Genomic DNA, 11688 nt, shown 5'->3' with positions numbered 1-11688 from the left:
CATAATTCTGATTCCAAATAAGATGTGTGGTTGACTGGTCAGTTCATAACTCGTGTTTGTAACTCTGATGTTTTCTTTATATATATTTACTGACCTTTTTCTCCCTCTTTTTTTTTTCTTTTTTCCCAGTAGCGGGGATAATCTCTCTCTAGCAGAATCTAGGGATTTTGTAGGTGGGAGCGGGATAAAAATGCAAGAGCAGGTGGGAGTGGGAGAAGGTATTGCTGGGTGGGACAGGAGCAGGATTAAAAAAAATAGTCCCAGGCAGGGCTCTACCGCCTACATCAAACAAAGCAGGGACAGCAGAAGGTACATAGTGCATATATGTATTGCCTCCGAAAGTTCAGAGAAAGTTAGCATCCATTTATCAATTCCCTCAAGAGCGAAGTCAGACTCCTCCTCTCATGGTTCTCATCATGAGATAAAATCTCTTCACTGTTACAAATCCCAAGAGAAGATTTAGGTGAGGTCCTCTCAAAGCAGATAAACAAAAACAATCCCAGCAGAAAAACGGGAGGGGGGGGGGCGCTGTTTGTATTCCAACCCACATATTGACTTCATTGGCTTTCTAGAGGCAAACTTTACATGCCAAGTCATCATCCGCTTCCCCAAATAAAGGAACACTCAAAGAAACTCACGGTATAAGGGGTTACAAATATTCAGACTTTATTATAAATAAGAAATACTGTTTTATACATAAAAAAACTGAAAGTGTTGCATTTTGTTCACCGCCCCAGACAGCATGACCACAGATTAAGGCAAAAGCTGAAGTGAAGGCACATATGGAGGAGGCCACAGGCAAGAATAAAATGGGGGAACTGTTGTGTGTTCCCCTGTGACAATCAGCATTCTACCAGCAGCCTTCTTGTCATCACATTATGCAAAGAAATAACTGGACCTATACAATGAGATAATGGGGCTGTAAGGCAGTAGTGTATTAAGAGATTGCTTATAAAGATCTTTTTTTAAAAAATAAAAATCTGTTAAAAACAGCTGAAGAAAAAGTGAAAAGCCAGAAACCTTACGCCTGAGGTCAGCCAGGGCATGGTGTTGCCTCTTGTATCTGCTCTTTCCAGAGCCTTGGCAGAGAGGTGACGTGGTTAGGAGGCAGCCACAGGACCAGAGCAGCCAGCCAGGAAATACTGATATCTTCCAGAAAGTTCCAGAAGTGCGACGGGCAAAGGCAGCTCTCCTCCACTGGTGGGATTAGGAGCAGTCACAGGCAGGGTAATTCCAAGTCTGTTTTTGGTAAATTGTAACACGCTCTGGGAAAGAAGCAGGACACATGAGAGCTGCCTGGAACCACTCTCCCCTGCCCTGTGGCACTGTCCCTGATACTGTAGAGAGCCCCAAACTGAGCTCTCATTTCTCGCACATGTAGGAAGGCTACAGATTCAGCATTTAGACCTCTACTGGGCCTATAATAGTGCTGCAACTCCCAGGAGCAAAGCCACAACCATCTAAAATCAGCATCTCACTTTCATTAGTCAGAAACAAAGATGGTAATTGGTTTCTTATGAGTTACACACTTTAGAGTCCTTCGGGGGGCTGGGGCTGGCTCTGGAAGAGAGGTTGGGTGCCTCATCGTTGGGCTGCACACACAGGCAAGCGGGTTATTGTTAATACCACAGAATAGAGATATTGCAAAACAGAGAGGAGGAAGAGAGCAGGAGCCTGGCCAGGGGAGATGCCTGACCCCAAAGGAATAATAAATGGAAGAGATATATGGTGCATGTGTAGTGATGGTTAAGAGGAAGCAAGTAGAGGAGAACAGACTGTGCCATTCTGGAAATAGGACTGAGTATATTTACACACACAAAAAGATAGGACTTCCTCACTCTATAATCAGGATAAAAACAAACAGACACAAAACAAAAAACCCACATTCACTCAAAAATATCAATTTGAAATAATTAATAGCACCAGTGTGTGTCAGATAATAATTTCTTCCCCGCTACGCAAACGTACAAAGTTGCATAGTGTTTAAGAATAGATATATATGGATCTGAAAGGCAGGGGGTGTCAGACTGATCTAATGAGAAAACTCAAAGGGGAGGAATTAAAGGCAACCACTCCTCCCAACCAACAAGGTAGCGTAACTAAGTGGGAGCAGGTGACATTGAGTTGGACAGAAATTCTAAAGAGGCAGCAGTGGCAGCTGTGTGAAATACTGCGCGGGCTGGATATCTGCCATCAGAGCTAGGCCTGAACAATCTGTGTTGCACCATTTTAGGAAGACTGGCAGATCAGCAGGAAAACAGGGATAGGATGACTTTTGACTTGGACAAAGGCAAGCCTGCTACTGTAGTGTAAAAATACTATCCCCTGATAGCAAGAGGATGGAGAGACAGACCCTTACATCTCTATTTTAGACACCCATTTTCTACCTGAAGACATCAACTTCATATTTAGACAGACTAACTGGTAAGAGCTCTCTGCTTTCTTCTTCAAAAAGATCTTAGTGGCTTTAAAAAAATCTGTCTCTCTCTCTCTCTCTCTCTAACCCTGGAAGTTTTCTTTTGAGGCTCCTAGTGACTGTTACTGAGGAGATCAGAGCTGATCACTTGCAAGATTCCCTACTTGGAGTATTAGGTTAGGCAGCTGTTCACAGATATGAGACAAAATTTCTAGTTTATAGGCCAACAGTAATGTTGAGACCTATCACCCTATTCCTCTCCCTTTCCTCCTTCAAGCTCTTTTTAGAGGCTGTATATCTCTCTCAGTAGATGGATATACTGCACTCTAGAAAGATGCTAAACCATTTGGTAGATGGGTACAAAAAATTTTGATTGGCCGTTAATTTACGTAGATTTTTTAAAAAATGGTTAACATTTGGGGAAGGGGATTAGTGTTCTTTATGAGTGCAGCTATACTGGCCATTGTAATAATACTTTGATAGCCAACCCTTTCCTTCATAGAGACAGCGAACTCTGGGACTGAGGTTTTAACATGTTAGGGGGAAGAGGAGAAAAAAGGAGAGCTAGTTTGCCCCACTGTACACTGGCTCACGTGGTCATTTCTGCACCGCAGTAAGAGTAGTCCAAAACATTTCACATCCTTGTGCAAATCAAAGGGAAGTGTGTATGAGAGAGGGGCAGAGGTGGAGTGTTGAGGAAGAGAAAATTTATAAAAAAAACCCTTTGATGCCCCAAAATGGATATTTAATTTGCTTCTCTTTAAAACTTTGCAACTTTTCCTGATTTGGAAAGAAGATAGCAACTGTGAGCAGCGGAGACTGGGGATTCGAAGAAGGTACTCTGTGTGTTAAGGCACTCCATAGCCAAACAATTGCTCCACCAGTTACTGGGGGAATGCCCCCCACCCCCAGCACACTCTTAGGGTTTCTCGATGGACGGGGTGTTGAAACAGCCAGACGGTAAGGTCTTCTTGATATCTTCCAGGTTGTTAATGTCTTTCAGGATATCCTCAATGTCCCTGTTGTAGGCCTGTATGGCTTCGTCCTGCCGCCTAGCTGCATCCTCCAATTCGGTCACTTTCCGGTCCAGGTCACTATCTTTCATCTGATCTTTGGCTGTGTTCAAGGTACCCTCAATCTCATTCAGTTTGTTCAAGTCCACTGGGTCCAGCTGCCCTAGAAAACCAGCAGTGTACACAGTGAATTCCACTAACACTTCAGGAGGCTATTGCCTGCTCTCAAGCTCTTATCCAGGAGAGGGCAAATTATGGATTAATACAGTGGAACCATCTTACGGTGAAATAACTGTTTTCACAGAGCATTAATACTAACTGGAATTGCTACTGGCACTTTCAATACCATGAAACAAAGCAAAACTACCATTACACTTCACAAGGTGGCGTTTCAAATTAAGTGGGTTCCTCTGTATTTGGATGCAAACACCACACTTGCCTGAACCCACCACAAATAAATAAGAAGCCTATCACCCAGTCTCTATACTTCATGGGTAACAGCTGACTTAAATGATCCTAACTCACTGCACACATTGTGGGCCAAGTCTTCTGCTGCTTTATACAAGCTGAGGATATGGCCCTTTTTGTTTTCAATACATTTTTAAATGTTGTCTTTAATGTAATTTAATCATAAAAGGTCAAATTCTGTCTTGCAGGTTCTTAATACAAGCTTCACTTCCATAGTTTATAAGGTTATATGATACCTATGAATGAATCACAACTGTGCAATATATAGTTAATTACTCTCTACTTGTCGCTGCACTAGGGCTTTGCAAACATAGGAGGGATTTAGCAAATCCTAACTCAAGCCTTTGGATGTAGCAGAACTTGGAACTTTTGAAAAAGCCAGGCATTTATTGTGAATATTCGTTCTTCCGACAAGCTGTTCATGGCACAAGGACTAAACTCCAGGGTGGGCAGCGTGGGGGGAAGAAGAGGGTTTAATGAATTAGGGAAAATATTTTCCACTGTAATTACCTGATGTTCTGTTGCCTTTAGAAGGCTACGGTAGTGTCTAAAATCAGATGATGCTCTCATTTTACTTTCAATGTCTATTGGAGAAACTCTGTTTGTGCCCTTTTGTAGGTGACTGTGGCTGAGAGAGAAGAGGGTGGAAGGGACTACTTTTCCTCTCAACCCTTCATTTCAGCTCCAAACAGGAGCTTTCCATTTCCTGAAGGAGCCAGGGCATGCTTGTCAAAAGGGCTCTAGACTCCTCAAAGCAGCAACATTAAGACCATGAACCTATTTATCCAAACAGGAGCTAGAGGGCTTTTCATCATTTCTCTGCTCTCCTTCTCTGCTGGGGGACCATCATAGGAGATTCAGTAACCAAAATGGGTATTTAAGTCTCCAAAAGCAGAAAGGAATATAATCTGAGCACAGGAAATGAATGAGGACAAAGAGAGCTCCTCACATACACACCAACCTTCTTTGTACCTTAAGGGCCAACAGTATCAGACACAGCAAAACTAGAAGAGTCAATCTGCAATGCTCACACAAAGCAGCAATGAACACAGCACATACACAGTGAGTCTTTGAGGATAACCCACCAAAAACTGATTCAGAAATAAATAATTTAATGGACCATTAGATGCCAAGCTAATCCAATTGCTACTTTTTTCCAGCTTCTGCAATAAAACAATGTTCTGAAGAACAAGGCATGTGTGTTTAGGAGCAGAATTCTGCTAGGAGTGGAGAGAGTTGTAAATTAGATATCTACCTAACTGTCCCAGAAGGTCATCAATGATGGTGAGCAAGCTGTTAACAGAGTTCTTAGCTTTTCTCGCATTGTCTTCTGCCTCTTGGGCAGCCTGTGAAGCCTGTAGAAAAAGAAGTGTGTGTAAATGCAACGATGTCAAAGTGGTCAGAATCATAATGGATTTGCCTCTCTGCATTGCAAAGCTTCCCCACCTAATGCTTGCCCTCCTAGATCATGAAACTTGCCCAAGGACACAAAGGGCTAATCTCATATGTCTCCACACACTGTTTTGCATCCCTGACTCCTCTGTTTAGGATAATCCCCAACCTCGTTCAATCTCAGATCTGAATCACAGCTTGGATGTGTGAATGTGGAGAGCAGGGCAATATAAAAATGAAATTAATTAGCCTTCTGTAGGAAAACTAATAATGGAGGAGGCTTCCATTGGACAACAGAGACCATATTGGGCTGCAACCTTTCTTTTGTTTAGAGATGGGTAAATCTTAGGTCATGGAAGTCTGTCTCCAGACTATAAAGCTGTGCCAGTGCTCTATAGTTAAAGTTACAAGAGGCATTATATTCTAATCCTGTTTTTTTTCTCTCTCTTACAAAACTTAGTTTAAAAATAAAGGTCACTAACTGGACTTGAGATCCAAACCAGATGTTTTTCCAACAGGACAGTCAATAAGATACTAAGAATGACAGAACCAACATACCAACTCTCACCACTGATACCAGTATCCACTCTTCTTACTGTCCCACGCACTGCAGTCAGCTCCTAGAATAACTCACCATGCCTGCCATCATCATATCCTGATCAGCATCCTCCTGCTTCCTCTTCAGCTCCTTCTCGGCATCTTGCAGCTGTTTCAGCATGTCATCCACTTCTTTGTCTAGCTCTGTCGCATCAGAGAAAGTCTTGTCGGCCTCAGACTTTGTACTGGCAGCATTCTAAGGCCAATGTAGATAAAAGGTTCAAAAAAGGGTGGAACACGCAGGATACAAAAGAAAATTCTTCACTCCTTTCTTTCTCCCATAATGCACCAGGGCAAGTTTCTCTGCTGTATGTGCCATTTCTGATGGGAGGCAAGCTCAACCACACAATTCAGCAGAAGATTTCACAGCAACTAATCTCACTCCCTGGATTTTACACAGTGGGTAGTGAAAACCGTGTTAGCTCACGGTGGGCTTAACACAATTCAGTAGGGAAGGAAGTGCATAGTCCCAGCAGGACAGACAGGAGTAGAATGAAATTTACTCAGTTAATTTCACTACTTCACAAAGAGTGACTCAAACGGTGCTGTGAGTCTCACCTTCTGGACAGAATTAGCAATTTTCTCAGCATCGTCTGCTTTGTTCTTGGCTTCCCTGGCATCATCAGCAGCATTACCAAGCGCCAGCTCTGCTTGCCTTGTCTTATTATTGGCCTCAGCAATGGTTTGAGTAATGGCAGGAATCTTCTTTAATGCCCCCTCGGCGGCTGTCTTGTTATCATTCACACGCTTGTCAAAATCTGATAAAAATTCAGGCATTGTTTTGCGTCTGCTCTGGAAGGCTCAGACGCTTGTCAGGCCAAGGAAACATAGCCAGCAGCCTAGCAAGCAGCCCAGCCTATGCTACCTTTACATTGGAGGGAAGAACAACGATAGGGGACAGAGGGTCAAGTTGATCAATGCCTTTGAAAGGAGTGCTACGGTTTCTGTTACAGGAGACACACAGGCTGGTGGTATCACGGGTATTAACCCAGGATGTACTGATTGACTGCACAAGTTTATTATTGGCTTTCTCCCTTCTAGCAAATGCAGTGCTCCAAGCTTCCAGAATAGCAGTGACTGCGGATCAGGGGGGTTTGAGGCTCAATATGCAGGCTGCATAGTGATGCTAAATTATAAGTGGAGACTAGCAATGTAGGTTGATGGCCACTGTTGAATGAAAAAGTTAATTTCCAGGGGTAAGAGCTTAAACCACACAACTCCCTAAACAAGTCTGCCTCTGATGGAAGAGGCCTGGTCATTATACAAACTATGTACAGATATTGTCCCTAGAGGTCTCTCTTATACCTCTCAGGTTGCTGAGAATGTCATTGGCCTCCTCTAGCGTCTCTCTTCCCTTCTTGGCAGCTTCTTCAGCCAGAGCTTTGGCAGCATCTGCTCGGGCCAGCAGCTGGTCGGCAGTCTAGAGATACATAACACAGCTCAGCATATTCTCATCTTCTGTAGAACAAAATCTAGCCATGCCACAATGCACAGTGGCCCTGCAAATCCCAGCTCAGTACAAAAAAGGGCTCATTACCGATGACAGACTATGCTTCTTCTGCAACCATATAACACATTCAAGGGGTACCTGTCCCCATGACACAATATAGCACAGTCCGCTGTTGCTCATGCCCTCCTATGAGAATCTCAACACCACTACATTTTCACGAGCTTTTCCTATCTTGTGTTCAGAACCTGCTGTTTACTCTCTCCACCCACCGTGATGTCCACAAAGTCAGTTATTAGCAGTATAAGAATGTTTGAATCTCTCAGATCTAGTCTGTCATTTGCTTCCTTAGGGTCACTTTAGGAAATAAGAGCCTGCACACCCAGAACTAACCTGTTGTTCAGTCCTTCCTTTCTCCAAGAGATTCTTCACTTCCAGTTCCTTCCCTTTCATGTCCTCTCTCAAATCCTCATAATCCTTCAACTTCCTGTCAATGAGCTGATCCAGCTCCTCTGCTTCCTTCTTGATCTTATTTGCCTCATTCTGTATGTGGAGATCGAAAACAAAACCAGCTTCTGTGAACATAACAGAACTTCTTCGCAGGGAGACAGATACACTGTGCACTTTCTAGTGCTCAAAAGAGACAGAAGCTGCAGCTAGACTCCTCATGTTCAGTTATTACTACACCTCTACCTCGATATAACGCTGTCCTCAGGAGCCAAAAAATCTTACTGCGTTATAGATGAAACCATGTTACATCGAACTTGCTTTGATCCACTGGAGTGCACAGCCCTGTGCCCCCTGGAGCACAGTTTTACCGCATTATATCCAAATTAGAGTTATAACGGGGTAGAGATGTAATTTGATACTAAAAAAAATTCCTAATAGGATCAGGGCCCCACTGTGCTGAATGCAATACAGAACACATATAGAGACAGTCCCTGTGTAAGAAAGCTTACATCAAACTCTCTTTGGTGGTGGTAGGAAGGGAAGAGGGAGAGGGGAATGGGAAAGGGGACAGCTTAGAGGGCTTGGCATTAGGTCTGAGATTCCTGCATTCCCTAAAAGCAGGTGACTCTGTCTTTCATCCTTCAAAAATGGATAAATAGAGAAACATGCGGTTTCCTGTGTGCACATCTTTCTGAGGAGGACTGAAATGTCAAAGTCCTGACTATTCCATACAGACAAAAATTACATGGCACTTAAATATACAGGTGTTAGGCTCCAGTATTTTTTGCAAAGTACTAAACAAGGCATTAATAATTTATCACACCAGTTTGGGGAGGAGGGGATAGCTCAGTGGTTTGAGCATTGGCCTGCTAAACCCAGGGCTGTGAGTTCAATCCTTGAGGGGGCCATTTAGGGATCTGGGGCAAAAATCTATCTGGAGACTGGCCCTGCTTTGAGCAGGGGTTAGACTAGATGATCTCCTGAGGTCCCTTCCAACCCTGACATTCTATGATATTTGCCACCATTGATCTTTGAACACACATGTTGCTTGACTCAGATACCTCTAGACCCTTGGAGTCCACAGCAGGAAGACTGGTGAGATTAGCATAGATCTGCAGGGCCTTATTCCCAGCTTCCTCTGCCTCCGCATGCACCTTATTAGCCTGTTTCTCTAGGTCTCGAGAAATGTTCTTTGCTTGATTATACCTAAGAGACAACAGAGTATCCCGTTAGCCTATGATTTCATTCTTTTACTGACTCAGCAAAGGAGGGATAAAACTGTCTTGACAGAAGTGAAGACAGAAGTTGAAACAGAGAACTCACATGAAACGTACTGCTTAAAAGCAGGTCCCTCCCACCAGCCAAAGCAGAGAGGACATCTTGTTATAAGCACCATCCCCCTTCCCCATTCAAACCAAGGGGAGAATAATCTGCTCTCTGTTACTGACTCACTTCCTGTTGAGCTCATCTATGTCACTCGCTGTTTGGTTCTCTCCTGCCAATGTCTTCAACAGCAATGTATACGCTTCTGTGGATGTATCATTTGCTGCCTTCGCTATGTGCACAATATTGTCAGCTTCTTGTTTGTGTCTGGGCAATATTACAGAAGGAAAATAATCTAATTAGAATTAGCAGCCAATTTTATTCCCATCTAACACTCCCCTTCCTCTCCCAGTACCACAGTTAGGATGCTAATAAAGAGGTGCTGTCTCCCCAACACACTGCTAACAACCCAGTAAAGCTTGTGAGGGCAATTGCAGGGTATTACTAGGATTTTACACTGCGTTTAGGCCAAAGGTTGCTCTCGTCAGTAATACTCATATACAGCTCTGATGGCTACAGGTCCCAGAATTCAATGCCCCATCGTTGATCCAAGCAGCTGCAACTTCACACTGAGCAAAAGGAGGCTCGCTCCGTTTCAGGCAAATTAAGGTGAGCCTTCCATTTCCCAGCAGGGGCCCACTGAGCCCTCCAGAAGGCAAAAAGCAAGAGCCCTACCCTTACATTGATGCTTTGTACTGGCACACTGGGCCTTACCGTTCAGCCAGTTTACGAGCCTCTTCCGCCAAGAGTGTCATGTTGTTTGGGTCACCACTGGAGACTGGTGGGGTAATGGACTGAAAGCAAATCAAACATCCTTTCAGAAGCTATTATTTTCCCTTTTGATTGTCACTTTAAATTATTCGTAGTCATGGGTTGCAGACGTAATGTGACTGCTCTATTTCTCATTTCTTATATTAGTTTGCAAAGTCTGTGTGATTTTTTGCATGGGTTCTTCCCCAAAAACGAATGCTCCAAGATTGTGTTTAGGATGTGTGACTGTGTGAGAGAGAGATTGACTGGGGAGCACAGTGGGAGGCAAAGTGGTTACCAAAGTCCTTTAGGGTTGTTTATGAGTGCTGGGATATACACACAGCTCACCCAGTGTACAATGGAAGAGCCAACAAATCTTGTACAAAGATAAACGTTTCCAATTCAAATGCTGTTGTAAACAGCAAGTAAAAAAATTTAAAACTATGAATAATACCAAGAGTTTCCTTTCATTTAGTAATATTTTTCCCATTTGTTTGTGCCACACACACTAACAAAACTTATGCCCAGATTTATGAGATTCTCTATGACGTTAAACACACAATGTTACAACCCAAGCTCAGGGCTAGTTTGTGATGAGGGGCAGGGACGAGAAATGTACTCAGGACGTTAAGAACCTTATTCTACTAAAAAAAAAAAAAAGGAAGACACTACACATTAAGGAGTTTGTGTCACAAAACACTCACCACATTGGCAACTGCCATCTTTGCCTTCTCTAGCATATTAGAAGCTACTTCAATCAAGTCTTCTGTGGCCTGCACCCGTTCTCGGGATTGCTCAGCTAGGCCTTCAGTCTCCCTCACTGTATTTTGGATGTTCTGTAATCGATGAAGCTGACTTGCCAGAGTGCTGTTAATTTCCTTGAGACGATCCATCAGGCCCTGATCCACATCTGAAGCGAACAACATAAAAAGGGAGGAAGCAAAATTAATTACACTGGGAGCATGAGTTGCAAAAATAAAACATTTGGTAAGCTACTGCTGTCTGCAACATGTTGGTAGGTTAATCCCTTGTTGAAAGGGGTCCAGAAGAGCCTTTTAAATGAGAGGGTAATTGGTTTACGATCCAAGTCATTATAAGAATGTGCACAAAAACCACAAGAAAAGAAGACACCTCTACCTTCTAATGGCCCTGCTGGTCACTAAGCGTTTGTAAGCACGTTTGGCCAGAACTTTGAATGCAAGACCTGGCACATAAAGGAGGTGCATAGTTGCTTTTCAAATGAATTATGTGCAAAGCATGAAACAGTTGTTCCACCTATTCTATTAGGGCAAAAGTTTGCAAATTTTGGAGCTGAGCCCCCTTTCAAGTTACATTTTTTGATTGCACCTCCCTAACTAGACAAAAATAGACATGCAAGAATATGCTTGATAAACCTAACAGAGACCTTATCACAACTTTAATTATATTACATTACCTACACCTGTAAAGTTCCAAATACACTGATACTGACCAATGGCACAGCCAAAGCTTCCTCAACCTTGCAGCCAGGCTGCAACAATAGGGCATGGCCAATACCTGCCCTTCCCTACTTGGGTTTTTAGGGTGGAGAAAGGTGCATGTAACGGTCTCTGCAAGCGAGTCAAGGGTGGAGGTGATGCTCAGGCCCCACCATGCAGGGCTGGCAAGAGCTACCCCACAGCCCCCGGAAAAAGATGTTCCTTCACACTTCCCCTTAAGGGTGCGTGCCCCAGTTTGAAAACTGTATTAGGTTCAAATTCTATCAAAAATGCACAGATAAAGGGGCAAGCATAAGAACATAAGAACGGCTGTACTGGGTCAGACCAAAGGTCCATCTAGCCCAATATCCTGTC

The 11688-nt window shown here is 43.4% G+C and overlaps 1 protein-coding gene across 1 annotated transcript in view; it reads right to left on the bottom strand.

Moving 5' to 3' along the window:
* Nucleotides 1-642: 642 nt before the first annotated feature.
* LAMC1 (laminin subunit gamma 1) overlaps nt 643-11688 on the bottom strand; it is a 140950-nt gene continuing 129904 nt past the window's right edge. Inside the window, exons 19-28 of the mRNA XM_030572319.1 lie at nt 10561-10766; nt 9821-9900; nt 9236-9373; nt 8845-8989; nt 7727-7876; nt 7192-7306; nt 6445-6644; nt 5924-6082; nt 5153-5252; nt 643-3592 (exon numbers count right to left, since the gene is read on the bottom strand). Of these exons, the coding sequence (XP_030428179.1) occupies nt 3336-3592; nt 5153-5252; nt 5924-6082; nt 6445-6644; nt 7192-7306; nt 7727-7876; nt 8845-8989; nt 9236-9373; nt 9821-9900; nt 10561-10766 (1550 nt within the window). The 3' untranslated portion in view covers nt 643-3335. The remainder of the gene's footprint in view (nt 3593-5152; nt 5253-5923; nt 6083-6444; nt 6645-7191; nt 7307-7726; nt 7877-8844; nt 8990-9235; nt 9374-9820; nt 9901-10560; nt 10767-11688) is intronic.

The sequence above is a fragment of the Gopherus evgoodei genome, chromosome 8 (assembly GCF_007399415.2).
Source record: "Gopherus evgoodei ecotype Sinaloan lineage chromosome 8, rGopEvg1_v1.p, whole genome shotgun sequence".
In the NCBI taxonomy this organism is placed as follows: domain Eukaryota; kingdom Metazoa; phylum Chordata; order Testudines; family Testudinidae; genus Gopherus; species Gopherus evgoodei.
This window is presented reverse-complemented; position numbering and strand designations above follow the sequence as displayed.